Source organism: Malus domestica, chromosome 15 (genome assembly GCF_042453785.1).
Source record: "Malus domestica chromosome 15, GDT2T_hap1".
Lineage (NCBI taxonomy): Eukaryota > Viridiplantae > Streptophyta > Magnoliopsida > Rosales > Rosaceae > Malus > Malus domestica.
In genome coordinates this window covers 38,570,223-38,590,366 of record NC_091675.1, presented here as the reverse complement: position 1 = coordinate 38,590,366, position 20,144 = coordinate 38,570,223, and the positions used below count along the sequence as shown (strand labels likewise).

At 37.1% G+C, this 20,144-nt stretch overlaps 1 protein-coding gene and 1 non-coding gene across 3 annotated transcripts; both read right to left on the bottom strand.

Moving 5' to 3' along the window:
* Positions 1 to 528: 528 nt before the first annotated feature.
* LOC103401830 (callose synthase 5-like) lies at positions 529 to 17,116 on the bottom strand. Of its 2 annotated transcripts, none has more exons than XM_029093227.2 (43): positions 16,830 to 17,116; positions 16,333 to 16,626; positions 16,102 to 16,202; positions 15,451 to 15,572; positions 15,246 to 15,342; positions 13,901 to 14,011; positions 13,657 to 13,782; positions 13,473 to 13,565; positions 13,074 to 13,165; positions 12,849 to 12,975; positions 12,613 to 12,750; positions 12,450 to 12,526; positions 12,265 to 12,343; positions 12,058 to 12,183; positions 11,838 to 11,952; positions 10,039 to 10,373; positions 9,581 to 9,633; positions 9,399 to 9,459; positions 9,217 to 9,298; positions 9,089 to 9,138; positions 8,883 to 8,969; positions 8,109 to 8,231; positions 7,916 to 8,010; positions 7,743 to 7,827; positions 7,512 to 7,672; positions 6,991 to 7,114; positions 6,802 to 6,896; positions 6,555 to 6,672; positions 6,284 to 6,435; positions 5,711 to 5,820; positions 5,501 to 5,626; positions 5,365 to 5,433; positions 4,925 to 5,114; positions 4,699 to 4,816; positions 4,490 to 4,609; positions 4,288 to 4,403; positions 4,089 to 4,172; positions 3,515 to 3,627; positions 3,184 to 3,413; positions 1,742 to 2,539; positions 1,513 to 1,563; positions 1,226 to 1,411; positions 529 to 1,119 (listed from the first exon to the last, which is right to left on the bottom strand). In XM_029093227.2, the coding sequence occupies exons 2-43, from the start codon at positions 16,526 to 16,528 to the stop codon at positions 883 to 885; spliced, it is 5,769 nt and encodes a 1,922-aa protein (XP_028949060.2). In that variant the 5' UTR covers positions 16,529 to 16,626; positions 16,830 to 17,116; the 3' UTR covers positions 529 to 882. The 2 variants fall into 2 exon arrangements, with proteins under 2 accessions (XP_028949060.2, XP_070669257.1); XM_070813156.1 differs by having other exon boundaries at positions 16,333 to 16,622; positions 16,830 to 17,009.
* Positions 5,356 to 5,436, bottom strand: LOC139192630 (small nucleolar RNA J33). Its single transcript, XR_011576845.1, has one exon. It is a non-coding gene; the product is annotated as a small nucleolar RNA J33 (small nucleolar RNA).
* Positions 17,117 to 20,144: the final 3,028 nt, after the last annotated feature.

Sequence of the window (20,144 nt, the reverse complement as noted above, 5' to 3'; positions counted from 1 at the left end):
CCCTCGGTAAATAAATGCCCTCAAAAGATAGAGGCTAAGTTTTAATACCAATTTTTCTGACCAAGAAAATAAATTGATAGTAGTACCAATTGGAAAATGAAATAATAGTAGTAGTAATTATAGTAGTGAGACAGTGAGGAAAGGAGGATTTTCAAACTCGGGAACTGTCTGCCCCCTTATATTAATTAAGATGCGGAAATTTTTTGATTACTCAATGTATTGTTATCTGCATTGGTGCATTTTAGGGTGTGATTCCGTTCGTACCACCTTTGTAGTGCATCTTTTTGTGCAAATTATTCATGTCTTTTGTGGATAATGATTTCAAAATCCATAGTAAAGGGTGGGCAGTTTTTCTAGTATCTCCTAATTAGACAAGTTTTTCTTTCGAGGTATCTCAAAGTCTGGTACCGGAAACGAATAAGGGGAGTTAATCGTCTCAAAGTTCAAGTTGCGCTTGATCAAAGGGTCCCCCAATATTTTAATTGGAAGCTATTGAATCTTAAAAAAAGTATGTGTGAGATGCGAGGATAGTGAAGGTAATTAATTGCATTGAAACTTTTCTTTTGTAGTCTAACACAAGGAGTCTTGGAGTTGATCTCCTTCACTTCTCCCTCCTTCCTCTCATCTATCCTTTCGTTCAAGTACTAAACAAAGATTCATCACTTGTTACTACAAAACACATTATGTGATGCATGTATTCTAATAGTACATTTCGGTTTCATGTAATACACACGTCACTTACATGCCACGGAATATGTATGTATGTATGTATGTATTGTATGTATGTATACTCACTTCATGACTTAGAAGTCTCTCCGAATTTGTCTGTCACCTCCTTTTTTATCTCTCTAGCTAGCTAGGTCGATAAATACGGCAATGGGTTTAGTCTGACTTGTGCTTCTTCCCACCAGCAAGAATACGCTGGATCTGGAGCCCTCGGCTGAAAGCTTGGTTGAATAGCAGCCTGGTCTGGAACTCTGAGACAAATGGGAACCATGCAAGAACAGCTACTGGTGCGAAGATGACGAGCCCCATCACGTACTCATACCCTCTTGCTAGAGCTTTGACAGATCCCCACATTCCAAGGACCTTCACCAATGGCTTGCACGCTTGTGACATCTGCTCATCATGCAACAACACCAGCAGTGTACGCAAACGTTAACATGTAGAAAAGTTGACGACATAGAAAAGCAAAGTAGGTTTAAGATTCGTATGAGGCATGTACCAGTAGTAGCGCCCATCCAGTAGGCAAGAAGGCCAATAAGCTCACAAAGATGTCGCCAACAGTAAGACTGAGGAAAGCGAAAAGCATTCCAATAGTGACAACAAACCCAATAAACAGGAACAACTTGAGAAGCCTGAACATCAGCTGGAAATCTGCACTGAACCGCTGTCTTCCCATTGACACAACCTAAGATTTCGATGTGAAAGTTCACCAGTCAATGGAATAAATTTTTTGAGATGTGAAAACATCACTTGCAACCAGAAAGTATTAGAAGCTTGAATACTAACCTTTAGGATGATCATCACAGCGACAATGACCAGCCATGACAGCCCATAAACCTGCAATCGTACACAAAAAAAAATAAAAAAAAAATTATTCCAGTTAATAAAGGAGATTTGGCAAGCAGACAAGGAGTTCTGAACAGGCTGGTAAGCTTCAAAGAATATGGAACTTGTTGCTTTTTTTTAGAGAAAAGACACAAATACGGCAGTAAATAAGAAACGGAATGATGCTTACCATGATGCTTTTATCACCCCTGGCCACATTTAGATGGTACACAATTCCGTATTGGAAGAGAAAGAAGCGCAGAGCAAGAACAATCTCCCAAAATCGTCCCAAAACCCCTGTGTGGTGGAGGTGTTCTTGTTCCTCATCCCACCAAGACTCCCAGCTCTTGGTTGCTGGCACACCAATACCACCAGGGCTACTTATCCATTTTGCCCAATCATCCCAATCTTCGACTATCTTTTGCCATTCAAATCCCGAAGGGTTAAACAGGAAGGGAGCGAACAGCCACGAAACCACTAAGAACCACATGGAGAATGTGACAAAGATATATGATATTGTGCCTTTTACTGCTGAACCATATATCTGATAAACTATAAGCAGTACCATAAGTTCGAGGCCTTTCACAAAGTGACTCCTTGAGTACATCCTGTAGTTCTCGGCAAACTTTTCATGCCGGACAACAAAGCCACGGCCAGTTGCTCTGTATTTAGCCCCACCGTGCAGCACTGTTCGGCCAAAATAATGAACTTTTGTACCAAGAGAGAAGGTGAAGAAAACAGATGCTAGTTGCAGCTGCATGATTATCATGTCCCCTAATGCAGTTCTGAACCCTCTTTCTAGTCCAATTTCCATGATCATGGGCAAGGAAGTTAAAAGACCTAATTGGAAAACAGATTGTGAAGCCATGGCTGTTTGTAGAACATTATTTCCCCTGGTGGCGGCATAGTTCACAATTGTCTTCTCCATTCCACTTAATGACAAGTAAAGTCTTCCGTACAAGAAAGCATAGACTGTAAGGACAACCAACTGCATTACAAGAAAAAGTTCATGTTAGCAAGAAAATGAAAATGCAAAACTTTTTTTGAGGAACTGAACAGAGAATGCTCAGTTTCTCCCATTACACAAAGAATTGTGCTTTCCAATATTGGACTCGCGTAATATAGTTTTACCAGGAAATGTGATGGCTGAGTGAGAGAGCGTAATCAAGGATATTGTAGGACTGCAAAGCATAACATTTGGATAATAGGGACATAATTTCCATGGTTATTTATCAAATAAAACTGAACCAGACTTCCACAGATATCGGATCTGTACAGTTTCAACCACCTAGTATTTTAAGTAACGTAGCCATCTATGCTGCCAAGGGCTCGATGATATAAATGCTAATTACTTGTGTTTTTCAATGGAATAAAGCTACCAACATTTTCTTACACTTCGGGCTCTAAATAGTAAGAAGCATGAGAAGTTCACAGTAATTTTATTCGATACAGCCCATCAATTTAAATGAATCAACTTGATGTAGCATGACATCTAGGATTTCAGTTCATTGAAATTATTTTGCAACATACTCAAGGATGAATTCACTGAAGAATGACAATATGAATAAACAAATAGAGTAACATTTTACAACTAAAAACAGAAAATAAAGGTAAAAGTTAAAGACAGATTACCATTGCGCTGATATAAAACCCTATTGTCGAAAAATAACAGGACAACATGCGAAAGAAGTCAAAACGGTGCCCCAAGCGGTAGATATCCCTGCTTAGCGTCTGCTCTCCATTACCACAAGCAACTTTAGCTTCAAAGAGAGAGATTTGGTTGAGCCCAACATCCCTACCCTTCCCAACTTGAATATATTCATGATGCGTAATGTTCCCTCTCCTTAACGTTGAGTTAAAACCTACACAGCAAGTACTCATGTCATAAAGCAGATATTAGTCTGTTCTCCTGCATATACACACATTCATTTGTGCATGTGTGTGTGGTATCCACAAATGTTACCAGCAAAGATGTCCTCGCTAAGATTGATGCCACGGGAAGCCTTGCTCATGCCACCACGAGTAATGTGGAAGATTCTATCAAAGACATCTGGGTGTCCATAGTGGAAGCGAATCCTGAAACCAATAGATAATAAGTACATGACTTAAAAACTTATTTAAATCAAATATATATCATATGAATTTCATTTTAGAACAGAGATGAATCTTAGTTCCAATTTCGTCAGTAACTGAGGCCCACATGTTCATCATGGTTTAAGAAAAAGAAAAACGGTGACCTCAAGATGGACTAGAAAAGGGGACTAGGGAAAAAGGGTAACATGAGAGAGGTTAGATAGTTCACCGGAATACATTGGTTTATAAACAAATTCCCTACATAACTGAGATCACCATCTTCTACTTATATCAACAGATGCAACATACCCCCAAAGTATGGCAACACTCATTTATTAATTAAGTCTAATCTGAATAATTATTCCAGACTAAAAGGTACTGCTCTATTATAAAAATGATTCAGATCTTTCTAAACATTTGCCTTGGATTACTTAAAGAGTTAAATAGTGGAAGAGAAAACATACTTCAAAGGTCTTGCAAGAACTCTTTGACCTATGGTCACAAAGCTCATTTCTTGATTTGACATAAACCAGGCCAATGAAGAAACACTGCAGTTAACATAGAATACAAATCAGATGTCTTAGAAGTACAGGATATAAACGTAGCAATACAATCTCCATTTGTTAATTAAACATAAAAAGAAAAAGCTAACAAGTATCAAACCTTCCAGTAAAGATATGCTCACGAACACCTAAAATTGAAGGTGGACGCACTCCATGGTCCTCATTAAATTCTTCAAGAAGGTTTCGCATTTTAAAAGCTTCTTCTAAGTAATTGTCCTACAAGAGATTGGAAAAGTACATCTCAGTTGGACTGAAAAATTAAAATAGAACTTATCATAATTCAAGACTTCCAAAGGTTTCACCTGGTTCATGTCAATGGCCTGAAGAGCTTCACCTCGAGTAAAAATTATAGCATGATTCTGGTTTTCAGGTTTTCCTTCTCCAATCTTTGCCGAACCAGGCAATTTTATACGATATATTTCCTTCGGAAATTTAGAAAAATAATTAGTGTTTTAGGTACAAAAAGCAACATGGTGAACGTGGTGGTTCTGTTATAAGGTGAAGTGATTACCTGGTCATGATTGTCAACAGCTTTGACCAAGACAGAGTAGTAAACCTTTTGCACCTTTCCACTACCAGCATCACTCTCTTCAACTTCATCGATATATGCAACCCGAAGAGAGGGATTACTATAAGGGAACAACAAGGAATAAGATTCTTCAAGAAAATGAGCTCAAAGACACTACTTTAAGAAATCAAATTGCAAAAATATTTTGACTTATCAGACAGATTCATACTTAACCATCAGATTCAAGATGTCTGTTGCACGTCGATCTCCACTGCGTTTCTGATTGCCATAGTTTTGGCAGGTAGCAACATAGGTGAATTTAAGGTCAGCCACTGCTTCTAATTGAGCATAAAGGGATCTCTGGCTTTTCTTTTCTTCTTCTGGTGGAACCATGATTGCTTTGTAGCCATCTAGTATATCTACTTATAACTAAAATAATTAGTAACCAACATATTTACCTCCACTATAACAACTTCATTAGACACTCGACTGCATACCATCAAAAGAGTGAAAAAAATGAAAATGGAAAAGATTATGCGCTCTTTGCATACTTGAGTAAGGTGGAGATCTTAGGCATGATGGCACTATATTCACATGCGTTGATTTCTTTTATTTTGATAACTAGTTAAACATTATTGGAGAAAATAGGAACCATGCTCTTAGTCTTACCGGTTTCAGTAGCCATGTCAAGAAAAGCCTGAAGCTTCAGTGCTCGTCGGTAGTACATCATTCCTCTAACTACAACATTAAAACAATTAGTACCAGAAATAACACTTCATAAAGAAGAAGATGATAAATCAAATACCAGTCCTGCAGAGAGTTTGTCCTCGTAAGGAGACCCAATGACGAAGATGCAAAATGTTTTCTTCATTCTCCCATATTTCACTATCCTTTTTACAATTAAGGCGCTCCATGAAGTTATTCCATTCATCTAGAAAAGTCACAAAATGGGTGTCAAATCATTCACACATTGACTTCAAAAGAGTCGAGCATGTTACAAGATAGTTTTACTAACCTGGGAAAATCTTCTGCAAGTAGTATATGATTGATACACCATCTTCATTTTCCATCTCAAGGTCTGATTTGGAATACACAGTCTCCTCACTATAGTATGGGGTCATGATGCTGTCAATGGGCAACAATGTAAAATAGAAATTATTTTATGGAAAAGACATCTGAAGCCTGAAAACCTTGGCCTGTTATTCAGGACACTGGCCCGTCAGAAAACCCAAAGGTTTCGTATGTGATATGTCTTAAATGATAAAGAAATTACACTAATTTTCAATTGAACATAGAAAGGAAAAAACAAATTACAAAACTCACTGCTCCCACTGATTAAACATCAGAAGGAGAAACCAAATAAAGTAATCGGAACGTTTGGTCATTTTGTAAGTCATGACGCTTTCTAATGCTCCAATAATTTAGAGATGCACACATTAAAAGACCCCATATCTAATGATGGAAATATAAGTAAGCAGACATCCACCAGCAAAATGAGACCCTAACAACTTGGTTTAAGGAATAATTGACTTAATGGAACTCAGATATGCCCTAAGCACAATAGCTAATATGTATGAACATAACAAACCTGAATGAAAGCATTTTACGGACTCGGGGAGCACGCGGCATATCCATGAACAATGAATTTGTAAAAAATGCAATCCTTCTACGCGCTTCTAGGTTTGTTGGTACGTCAATGGCAGATTCCTTAACTGTTAGCAGAAGATGGAGGCGGCTTATCTGAAATGTAATCCGCGAAAGTGTGTCAACTTCATACAATTTTTATAGCATTAACTATCATAGGATTGTTTCTGAAAAACAATTGACTTTGAAATTATTGAGTAGTTCTATACACTTACCTGCTCTTCCCACCGTGCTGTAACTGGAGGAGGGAATAATATTGCAGGTTTTGCATCAGTTCCAGCAAAAAGTTGCCTTCCAGCATCCTTGCTACTATGACCAACTTCAACCAACTCTCTACAAAATATCACATGAGGAAATACAAGAACTGTTAAGATTTAACGCAAAGCATCCAAGCATTATGACTTTTTGACTAAACAAATTAAATATTTTCATCCAAATATTATGTTACTAAAGTTTACTGACCGGATCTCATTCACCATCATATCCCGAGTGACTACTTCCAGCATATCTTGAAGCAACAACACCACTGAAGATCGCTTGGATGAATCACCATCTTTCTGCAACATGAAAGAAAGTGGTAAGTTTCTATTAAGATAATAGCCAAAACAAGCACATACTGCAGAATTAATTATTCTTTCACATATGACTCACCAAGATCCTCACAAGCTCTACAAATTTATTGCAAAGAGTGGGCAAAGAACCCATTCTAAAATTTACAAGAAATGTATTCTTTGAAATGTTACTTTCAATTTCCTTCACGATGATGCCAATTATCCTGTCAGATAATAACCCAATCAGAATTTTTCGCAATGATAAAAAATAAGATGAATACACAATTGTTCTTGAATAATCTCCTGCTTAACAAAAAAAATGAAGAAATTGAACACACTTCCTTTCAAGTGATAGCCTTATATTATACTATGAGGACCTCAATTATAGGAAAGCATCAACTATATAGGACACTACTGAATAGCCAAAAAATTATTATCTGTGGGAAAGGAGGATGGGGGCCAAAGGAGTAAATGATGGCAAGATTTTAGCAAACACTAAAGGCTCTAAATACTGTTAGCATGCAATTGTAAAGGCCCAAATATCAGTCTTATCCTATGCTTGGGTATTACAGAAATTGAACACTAATATTAAAAAACGAAACACTATGCAGCAGTACGGACCTTTTCTCATTTTCTCCAACTACCAGAGTACTAAGGACATGTTTGAAAGATTCATAACATTCAATCACAGCACATTTCATATATTCATCTGCACATATCCGCTTCCAGAGATCGGAGTCCTTCGATTTAAATTGAACTGCCATATCTAATGCTATTGGGATCTGTAAAGGTAGACAGAGTCAACAATAAAACCAAGTAACTTAAACAAGACTTTAAAAGAACGGTACTGACTTTGCTAGCAAGCAAGAAGGGTGGCCACTGAATTATCTTCAGGCTGGGATCTGATGAATAAGGAACTAGCAGCAAATCCATTTCCCTGAAGTAAAAGAACCAGTTTAGTTTGTACCTCATGATGAGTAAGAGGCTGAATAAATGAATAATAAAATTATGTTGGTGAGCGTTACCTGTCATTTATGATATCTTCCTCACGGAAGCTACATATCACTTCATTCCACATCTGAGCAAACTTTGCAGCTTCACTTCTCCTGCTTGCTGTAATCTACAGCCACGAAATCTTAAATGCTAAATATGTGTGCTAATTATAAGTGTGCTTAAAGGTTTTACTTAAGTATGAAAGTTGTAAAAAAATTAATCAACCTCCACAAAACGCTTTGAGAAGGAGAATCCCCTTTTTGTTGACTTATCTGAAGGCACTAGGTATGTGTTGAATGCACCAGGTAGAGACTGGAACCGTGATCTCAGCATACCAAGTGTCCGAATCTGGAAAAGGCGAAAATATATATGAATAACAATCCAAGACAAAGCAAAGATGAGGCATATAAAGACTATTGTTCAATTAAAATACACCTTGATGATAGTCATATTCTTGATGTTTGTAAAGAGATCTAAAAAAAAGCATGTCTTGAATAAAGCCTTCAATAGAGTAAACTACATGATTGTCTTAAGCAACATATATTTGGGCAGATAAGTATAAACTTTATTTGGTTTAGAATATGATCCATGTTAATTTCTCTCGAAAAAGTCTCTGGCAAATTGATAGTGGAACAATACAACAGATGGTGTTGAAATTTTAGACAAGGATTCAATTCTCAAACCCAAATACAGAAGTGCTAGAATGGTACTACATTTACCTATGACTCTTCTTTTGGCAATTAAAAACAAAACTAGATAAATTGGCCAAGGTATCATGTACAGTAATAAAGAATGACACAGCAGAAGTCAGACAATTCTCTCTCTATATGTGTATAATTTCATGAATGACAGAGAACAGAAGTCAGACAGTTTTATCTTAACAGACGTATAATTTCATGAATACACAATATGAGACAAGAGGTAACAGATAGTTTTGAAATTAGGGAAAATAGTTGGGGGGAGAGAGAAGCAGGGACGAGACAGAGATCAAAGGATCACCTCTCCTAGGCGATCAAATGCCCCAACAACACCACCATACAAAGTCTGAAAGATAGCATACCATATTTGAGTGTCCATCAAATAAACCTGCATTGAATTCATGAAAAAGTATGAGATGGTTTATTAAAGTTAATATAAGATAGTTACATCCTGAAAAATTCAGTAAACTTTCAAGATATTGATTCAATCATGGGGAAGATACAGACCAAGATTACTGGTGCCCAAAGTGACACAACTGCTCCATAGTTGTTTTGAGCTGCATCAATAAAGGATTACTTAGCACAAAACCACAAGTTGAAAACCATGCAAAGATTAAAGCAATAGAAATGATTACCATTAGGGAAAAATTCATGCCATTGATAATCTACACGACGAATGTTCATAATGTCTCTAGTTGGCTTCACCAAAGGTTTTATCTGGAAACAGAACAGGCAGATAATTAAGAACACAATTATTAAAATCTAATTCATAAAAAGAATCTAAAATATCACAAAAATGTTATTTGACAACTCCCACCTGGATAAGATAGCTAACTGTAAACTTGCAAGCCAAAAGCAGCACCCAAAAAATAGTATACCTGCAAATTGCATAGGAAATCAGAACAAACGCAAATCTCAAACAACCAACCCCAAAAGATAAAAAGAAGCTAAGCCATATAGTTAGGATGAAATTGGGTGCCTGTTCCTCATCAAACTCACTTAATAAGGGCAAATTGACTTTCATGCATTCCCCTCCCGACATAGATTCTTGGCTGCAGAAAGATAAAGATTAATCAAAACCTTTTTACAGCATAGTCCATAAGCAATTAGTTTTTTTGCAAGAGAATAGGTACAAAAACTCTTTAAGTACATTAGTTCTTAACAGGTAGAATTTGTAGGCTTTACCAAAAAAAAATTAAAAAAACAAAAAAAAAAAAAACTTATCATTAACTCCAAGATCTTGGTTTCATACAAGGATTAATCATATGGCTGAATATGACTAGGTAAATGGATTTTAGATACCAAATGGTACTTTTGGTCTCATGCACTGGTATGGTCTAACCATTAGCTAGCATTAATCAAAAGACTATTTCATAACAGACTGCCATTCGTGAATTCAAACCCAAGTAAAATATAGTAGAAATTTTGCGAAAGGGTGATCAAGGAAACAGAAATACCTGTGACCACCACAGGAGGAACCTAATGATATGCCAGTCTGAGTTTTCAATCCATCGTCGGAACAGCGGGAAAAGGAACAAAAATGCCGCTAGTAAATTTGGCAGCAAATATACTGCAACAGCCATGATGTATAAAGGAGGAACACCATTCACATTCTTAAGGAATGACAGTACATCCATGATTTGTTTAGGGGCATTATTGAAGGAATGCACATAAAACAGTGGAAGAATGATTGCCCATGCAAGACTAACAATTATCTTGAGAATATTTCGCAGTACATCAGTGAACCTCCACCTATGATATCCCGGGAAGTTTAAAACAATATCCAAAATGCCTACATCAAAATACAAAGTAGATATGAGGACACATAGAAACCTTGCTGTAAAGATTACGTATAAAACCGTGGAAGAATGAGTGAAAAACTCAAAAGAAGTTATGCAAGGAAATACAAGGCAAGAGCAAACAGTTATATCCGATCTGGACAATGCTTTCCACAATAGGTACAAAACTATTCAGCTTAAGAAAATATATGAATACTACTATATCTAGTAATTCAAAAACTAAAATTTGCTCACTTTCTAAGAACTGGAGAACTCAAACAGCACCAACAACCTTAAAAACAACAGAGAAAAAGGAAAAAACAAAGGATACTAGTAACAGCTACATTCCAATTTTTTTTTTTAAATGCAGTGCAAGAATTTCCCTAAACTCAGAAGAGGTGCGCCCACCTATGTGAAATAATCCAAGCTAACAAGCAAACCTCTAGGTGTACTTTCGCCCTCCAAATTGCAAATGGCGGGATTAAAGGAGAAAGAGAAGGGTCGTTGAACGAGTAGGATATACAAGAAAAGGCCCTTGGTCGCTCCAAATTATATATTACTGAAACAGGCAGTCATAGTGAACAGGGGTAAATCCCCACCTTGAAACGGGAGCATTTTCGCTCACCACCATAACTATGGTGTATGCTCACCATAACTAGCATGGGATTTTGCTAGAGAACTCCAGCAAGCATGTCGGTGGGCATTTGTACAATATATTAGAAGCTAGGAAAATATGAGGCCAATTAGCAAAGCCATATGTCGGTGGCAATGCATGATTAATAGCTAGAAAGTTCTAGCAATGCCAAAGTTGGCAAACCTCACTATAAATATGGGTGTGGTGCTATGTAAAGAACTAAGAGAAAGTAGCCAAGAAGAGAGCTAAGTAAGAGAGTGAGAAGCCTTGTAAGTGAGTAGTCTTGTGAAGAGTGTGAGTGGTCTAGAGTGTGTCTCTAGAAAGAGTGAGTGTCATAGCTTCTAAAGAGTGTCCTTAAGAGTTTGTGTGTTGTAATATTTTGTGTGTGTAATACAAGTAATTTGTTTACTTGTGTTGTCTCTCCAACACTTGTGTTAGAGTTGTGTACTCTAGTTTTTCCTCAACATAAAAAAGGACTTAACTGGAAATATTTCAACACTCAATTCTGTCCCTAACATTATTTGTGTAAAAGCTGAAGTATTATATCGGTCAACCAGAAAACTAAAGCATACATGAACAGAGATTTTTCTTTTCCTTCTAGGCTTCTAGTCTCATCCAAAATAGAAACGAATTCTGATCTATGCATCTTCATATATATAGTTAGTGAAAGGCCGTTTGTCATAACATTCTTTTTGGCCCCAACAGCTTACAAGAAGTTGTCCTTCACAAAGTATAGTGATACTTCTAATATAATTAATTTTGGCTCTGGCACATAATAGCTCTTGTAGCATACGAACAGAGATACAGCATTTGAGAATTGCAGTTTTAAGTAAGAACGTCATACTTTGAAGGACTCGAAGAAATGCCGCTGTGATGAAAATACTTGATAGATCTCTTAGGACATCCTTTTGAAAAATATCCAATGGTGAAATCCCTCTAAAAGCAATAATGAGCAGAGCCTGTCATCCAGTTCCAGATAATATATTATTTAAACAGATAGTCATAATGAACAGGGAACATATGGTGTCATTTTAGAACTTATCCACTCTGTTGTAAATAAATACCTGTAGAGCCAGAACGTAAAAGGTCCAAAACCGGTCAAAACTTCGAAAAATGTGCCAAAATGTCCGAGTTTCAATAAAATAAGATTTTCCTGTGCTTCCAGATTTTCTTCTAGAGCCCTTTCTCCCCTGGAACGAGATTTCATTTATACAAGTTCCAGAAAATTAACATAAGAATAGCGGTGGCAGTGGCGAAAAATAAAAGAGTACCTGCACCAAGTCACGCGTTGATTTGAAAAAATCACCATCATCACGCATGGGCCAACCAAGAGAGAAGCAATCAGACGACCTGAAAGTAAGTGAATTTAAATCTGAATCATATCAATATAAATAGAATACGAGGCCCTAGATAGAAATAAAATGCCAGTCTTTCTCAAAATATTGATAACACAAACCAGAAATATTCATTGAGATCGTCATAGTTGCACCAAGATATGTGAGGAGCTTTTCCATTTTCACCCTTCTTGGCTTCCTGGAATATCATAACAAACATCCTCATGTGTATAGCATAAAGGCCTGAAACTTCTAGAGGACGCACATACTTCTCAGGCAACATACCTTTTCAATTACACGATATAAGGGGGTTATAACTTTCCGTAAAAAAGCCTCATCATCCCCACCATAAGAAGGCTTTATATTTTCCCCAGTAACAATGCTGACATTTCCAGCCAACAGACCATGGAGTTCATATGCCATCTGAATGTATAGTTGGCGTCAATGTGTAAGAAGTCAGCACATAATTTTCATTACCCAGAAATAGATTAACCAAAAAACAGAAACCCACAAATCATTACATTATGAAAAATATAGCACAAACATTCTGGCATAAAGCGGACGTTCGCTGCTTCACCCCAGATGAGAAGATATAAACCCATGTATAGTATCTTCCTTTGCTGTATTTCTTGCTGACCTTGGGGAAGTCTGCATGGAGATCAAGCCAAAACGTACAGCTTAAAGCAAACATAAAAAATTTGAAGCATGAACCAATTACAATTGTTGTAGATATCATTGTATCAAACCTCAAACTATGTTTTCTTCCCAAATATTTGCACCACGTTTTGTAGTTCTTAAAAAGTTTTCCCATAACTGCATCAACAGCTCGATCATCCAGCTGCACAAAAGAGACGAGCTTAGTTTAAGGCCAGGAAGAAATAAAAGCCACACAAAGGGGGAAAAATTCATAAAAAGAGAGTGCTCTGAATCTGAATACAACACAATGATTTCAACAATAAAAAATTATGAAGAAAATTTATCAGAAAGGAATTCAAATTATCAAAAGGAGAAATTATACTGGACCACATGCACATACATGAGTACATTGTCACATAAACCCTTAAATCCGAATCTAACAAGACAAGCTCTGGCATGCATCCATGTAATTCATCCGGTCACCATCAACAGTGACATAGCCGACATACCTTATTAAGAGGTTCAGGTTTGGGATGAAGCCTTATATGAGTATTTGCAAGTAGCAATATCAAATGCTCCCTCTGGTTCCTCACGTTGTCTTTCTGCAGTCACCAAAATAGATGAATGAGTTAATAATTTCTTCAGGTCATAGAGTGAATCTTAACCATTCAGATTGGTCGTTGTTATTCATGCCTGGAATCCAAACATGGCCCTCAGCCAATCAAGGAGGTCAAGATCGCCAGCTTTCTGCCGGTTATCGAATGCACTAGGCCAGTTCAAACCACGAGTGTTCCACAGTGCACCCACTGCAGCCTTAACCTTTAACAAGCAAACAGAAAAAACTTCCATTGAGATTCCAAACCAGGCACCAAAGAATAAGAATATAAGATGCCGAAGTATATCAGCACTAACAGGATAAATAACAAGTGTGAAATACCTCTTCAAGTTGCATGATAGACTGAGTAGCACCAGCAGAATCCAAAGGAAGAATGTTATACGGAGCATAAATTTCCGTCTTTTCTTGGACATCTTTAGCAGCCGCAATAATCTGCTCAGAGCATTAAAATATATTTATGGCTATTATTATGTAATAGAAATTTCAAAATCACTTCGTAGTTTCTGTCATTGCTCAATGGATTCTTCTGTACTTTAAGGATAGGATTAGGAACAGAAGGGTACTGTCTTTTTGCCGTCACTCCTCTTTTCTTTCTTATTTTTTTTATAGAATATTCTGTCATACAATGTTTGTCAACTCAGACACAATTATGTTATGTTTTAGGTGGTTGTATGATTACTCTGTCATCAGGGTTGAGGATCTTGTCTTCTGCTTAAAACTTTCTACAAACAAAGGTTACAAAAATCTTTATTGATAATAGTATTTTATGTTCTCCTCCCTGCATAATGCTTATCATTATTTACTATTTTCAAATTCTCATTTAGTAATTTTCATTTGCTTGCTTTACAGAGTTTGGTTATACATTTCTTTCTCCTCATAGTGGAACATAACTTTTGGTTCCAATCCATCTCCAACTTGTTATTGGAATGCACTAATTCTCTTACACGTATTATATTATATACATCTGTTTTTTCTAAAAGGATTACAAATTCCTTTGGCCGACTTGACAAGACAACAAAGCCTAATCAACCCCATCGTCGCCGGTTCAGTTACACTAGTAAGTAATCAAATCACATCTGAAGAGTTGTATCTTTGTACTTTTAATTACATGCCACCTTTTGCAAGGGTTCTGCTTATGCTAAATATGCACATGATCAAGCCACTTTCCACAAGTTCTATCTTACATTAATTAGCATGTAGTCTGAAAACTAAAACAAGCTTGTTTCCTTCTAGGTTGATAGCTATGTGAAGACACTTCCAAAAGTTGGACCATGAGGTACAATGTTGAAGATGAAGCAGCTGTAAAAAGTGTGCAGAGGAGTGGTTTGCTAAGCATGTTAAGTGATTAATAAGTTGTGTAATACGATACGAGAAATTAAAGTCAATTTGGTAGTTAAATTCAATTTGGTAGTAGTATTAGCTATAGAGCAATCGAACTGATTTAGCAATACATGCGAAATTCAGGTAATAGAGTTGAAGAGAATAGTGTGTCTCCGTCTCAGAGACGGTAGCTGTATTTCACATTTGATCAAAATTCATCAAACGAATTCCCTCCCTACTATTGAATTCCTATGTATTTTGTGTTTGATCAAACGCATCACACACACACACACACACACACACACACATAATAAAAATGAGAAATGGGGGTAAGTTAATTACAAACCTCAGGAGCAACTTCATCAACCTTCTCTGTCTTGTTAACAGCGCAAAGCACTTCAAAAAGGACTCCGGCAGACTGGTAGGCTTTGCCCAGTTGGGCTCTGTTTTCAGAATATGGAAAAATAAAAGGGTTTACTTGCAATTCACTTCAGCATACAATTAACTAATTAAGTAAAAGAAGAAGAAGAACATTATTAGGGATTACTCACCTGTCAGCCTGCTCACCCTGGTCAAGAGCTCTGACATAATGTTCATAATATTGCTGATAGAAGCTTTCAATTTCTCTGGCATCTGTCTTTTTTACCCGAGAAGCCAAACTTGATGCATTGTCCTATAAAATCCAACATCCATTAATTTTCTCAGTTCTAAAATACAATACATATATACACACATATACATATATACATATATATATCTAAATGCCAGTTGGGCAGAAGAAAACCAGTGAAAAGCCCCAATCAAATGCCCTTACATTCAAATCCACCACCCCATTTGAAATCAAAAGGCAGCCCTTCACTAATCTATGTGGAAATTGTTGAAGCAAATTTTGTTAATAAATCCCAATTATTTTCTTGATTAAAATTGAAAAATTAGGAAATCCAACATTCGAGTACTCGAGACCCAGTTCACTTGGGAGAAAGACAATTATAAAAAATAAAAAATAAAGGGTAAATCCTTGGAGAAAGACAAAATTTAGAAATGGTTAATTAAAATTGTAAAATTTGGGAGAGAGACAACAAAAAAGTTAAATCCTTGGGGGACCCAGGTAATTGCGTAAGCAGCTACTTAATTAATAATTTAATCTATTAATTGATTAAATAATCATAATCAATATATAAGGAAATTAAAGAAATTTTTACCCTCTCGAGTCGTTGGAGGAGCAACGTCTTGAACTGGCGGACGCCACGGCCGCTGGAGCTCGGATCCAATCGGTGCGCCTTCTCGAACGCATAGAACCGACCTATTCACATACATACATACGTTTTCACAAACACCATGCAGTCATGAATTCCTCCAAAACTAATTAAGTACAATAACAGTAGTAATTAATGCGTAATTAATCGATGAAGGAGATTAAGACGACGACGTACAGAGATAGGCGACGCGAGGACGGTCGGCCTCGATCTCGCTGGCGACACGGAGGATGGGAGCGATGGAGGCGAGAGCGGAGGGGACGACCTCATTGTCGAAGACCTCCGTGGAGAAAGTAGTGGTGGCCGCGCTCCTCGACGGCCGTCTCGTCAGCCCCTGAGGGCCGCTAGGGCCAGGCAGATCCAGGTTTGACATCAATCAATCAATCAACGACCAGCACTTCCTCTCTACGTAATTCTGGATCTTCTTCTTCTACTACTAGTAGTGCGAGCTTTCCTCCCTACCTAAGCTAGCTACACCAAATTAACCAGATTATTTCGCATTAATTCAATCCTTTTCTTGCTTTCAATTTAGATAATACATATAAAAAGAAAAGGAAGAAAATGTGTTTGGTAGCCGAGAAAACGCAGGAGAAAAACAGAGAAAATGTGTTTGGTTTCTGAGAAAACGCAGGAAAATAACAAAGAAAATGCGATGATGCGTACGCCTCATTTACCATGCTGCGTTGTGATCCGAACCCGATCGTAATGGAAGAAAATGCGATCATGCGTACGCACGCAGAGGTTGGCGCAGGTAGAAAATATCATATATATATATATATAGATTCAAAGAATATCAAACAACATGAACAAGAAGAGAGAGAGATATTTCTAGAGAGAGAGAGAGAGAGAGAGAGAGAGAGAGGGAGGGAGTTTGTTTGGTTTATTGGTATGAGGGGAAGCGAAACGATTCTAACAGACTGGTGTGTGGTTTGGGCACCTACAGAGTTTACGGGACGCAGCTAGAGCGAGAAATATGACTCCAATGTAAGAGAGAGAGAGAGAGAGAGAGAGAAAGAGGGAATCCAGCTGGGCGGGAGTAACCGTACGTACAGTTGGAGAATAACACGTGGCAGAATGGGAGAGTGGTCATCGGAAATTTTAATGAATTTAATTACAAATTAACAACCCGAGAGAGAGATTTAGAAATTAGAAGAAATGGTTTTGGATGGAAGGAAGGACACCGTTTTCGGAGTGAGGGAGTTTTAACGTTTTCTAGTTTTTTTCTTATTTTATTTATAAAAAAAAAAATATATATATATATATATATAAAGAAAGATATTTGATTATTAATTAAACGCGCTTCCTCGCAGTTTAATCCTAATTAGAAATTAAAAATCAACTTAAATGATATGGAAACGTCACAGTATCATTATATCCGTAAATTTGTATGTCAATTCTCAATCCAACTAATTAGTGTGTGTGTGTCACTTTTCTTACTTTAGTCTATGTTTATTTTTCCCTAATTTCACTTGAAACCAAATACCAATGGCTACCTCCAAATCCAAAGTTAGTTACAATTAAACATTTATTTGGTTCAATTGATCTTTCAATAGTAGAGCCATCCATTTTTAGGCATTATATATCACTATCAAGTTACTAAACTTTGATTTTGGTTAGTTCACTTATTTTGCCTATTCTTGATGGCCCAATTTATTCATTTATTTATTTTCGTTAGTTGGAGATTTTATCACTTAAAGAAGTCTAAAATGGGACACTTCGACTCAGAATGTCCACCTAGACTCCGAATTGAGCTGTGCTGGCCGACACCAAGAAGGTGACGAAGCTATAAAGTGTAGTGAGGTGGAAGATATGAGTAAATTCAAACCTAAAAGTGCCTAAATGCAAGATATGTAAGCGGGATTGAACTCATTCACACGTGTTGTCAGAGCATAAGTAAAGTACAGTAATATAAAAATTATACCATTAAAAGTAATCTCATATATCAACATTTGCCAAGAATTCTCGTTGACATGAAAACTCTGCCACTAAAATCTGGAGAGGCGAAAAACAAAGGTGAGTGGGCCTAAAAAATAAAGCTTTGTAAAACTTTTTCAAAAACGTAATAACCCTTCGCCATAAAACAAGTATAGTTTCCAAAAATAGCATACTACGTATAGTATGAAAACGCTTAGCGTAGACACTAATATCTTGAAAATGCAATAATTCACCATATTTCGCATATAAAACATATAATATCTGGTAATCACAATATCTCGCATAAACGAAACATATGCTGACACACGAGTTCATGTAGAGGTACTCTGACACACGAGTTCATGCAGAGGTACTCTGACACACGAGTTCATGCGGAGGTATTCTAACATGAACATGACTAGGTGTAATGATAATTTACGCTCTAGTACTACGACCACGTGAAGACTTGCACTAAATGCATCATGTACGAGTCCTAATTGCCTATAGCAATCTAGGACAGGACTGGCACCTACCATGGATCTAAGGTGAGCGTAATGGTGTGATGTGAACATACACATGAAGGCTGGCCCTGGCCCTTGGTGAGTACAAACGCCATTGTAAGCATGCACGATGAGCAGTTGACATAAATATGATCATGCAACAATAATTCGATTATTCTAGTCAATATAATGCTATCCATGAACGTAAATATAATTAAGGCATCCCCTTATAGTACGCATACATGTGCGTCCTGTAGGATTATTTCATAATTCCCAACAATACGATATTTCTTATAAACGTTAATTTAATTATGGCATCATGTATAAAATTCATTATTAAGTATATATGAAAACTAAATATATATATATATATATATATGTATACACACACATACTCTATATAAAAGAAAAGACCCACTCATAGTTACTTGCGAGGTCGTAGTCGTTCGAACTAGTAAATACGGATCGCTGATGCTAATCGTACCTAAGCATATTATAGAGGCCCATTAGTAAAACTCAGTTAAAATGTTTGAATCTGAAAAAATGGACGGTAGATTCAGAATAAATGCATCAAAATACACTAAGAAGGGTTCCGAGCAAATTTCGTAAAAAGTCAACAAAAAAGCTAATGGTCAACCGAAAAGTCAACCGAGCTGCCAAGGCGGTCAAGTACGTTAAAACTTCGGAATTTCACTAAACAAATGCTAAAAATGAATTCAAGGCATCAAAATTAGTCTAGGAGGATTCTCAGGAAAATTTCGTAAAAGTCAACGTAGGAAATATTATAGGGAATATTCTAGGAATTGGATCCAGGTCAGGTTAGGGTCAACAGGTCAACAAGTCACTGGGTCAGTTCAACGGGTCACTAGGTTAGGTTAACAGGTCGGTGTCGGATCTCGGTTTGGATCCGGTTATGGGTTACGAGTTGGGTCGACCCGGTTTGAATATACGAGTCGACTGCAATCTGGGCAACAATTCTAGACCTCCGTTAAATACAACCAAACTCAGCAAATTGTATATGGATTTGAAGCTCAGAGAAGGAGAAGAATTTTATACCAAAATCAAGTCGAGCTGTGGCCAGAGTTGGCCAGAAAATGGCCTGAAACTTGCGGTTCTCACCAGAAAATTGGGAAATGAAAGGCAAGGTTAAAACCAGCGATTTTTAACTCGAAGACAACCCAGACAGTTAGGAAATATCACTAGAAATTGACATAAGCCTAATTCAATTCAAGCTCACCTCGATTTCAAAGTCAAACTCGTCGGAGATGATGATGGGTAGTCTTAGTGTAGTGAGGTAATGAGGGAGATCGAGGGAGTTTGGGGGAAGAAGTTTGAGGTGTACGAGATAGAGAGATGAGATGAGACATAAGGGGGGTGGCCTAAGAACTTATCGGAGTAACGATGGTTGTACATGGCAGGCGGTGGTGATGGTCTCGATTTGCAGAGAAGAATAGAGAGTTTGATAAAGAGAGAATTAAAATGGAGCAAAGAGATAGACTAAGAAGTCTGGAGAAGGAAGGGTACTGATGGCAGAAAGGGAAAGGTCTGTATGGGACCCACAACATAAAAATCTAA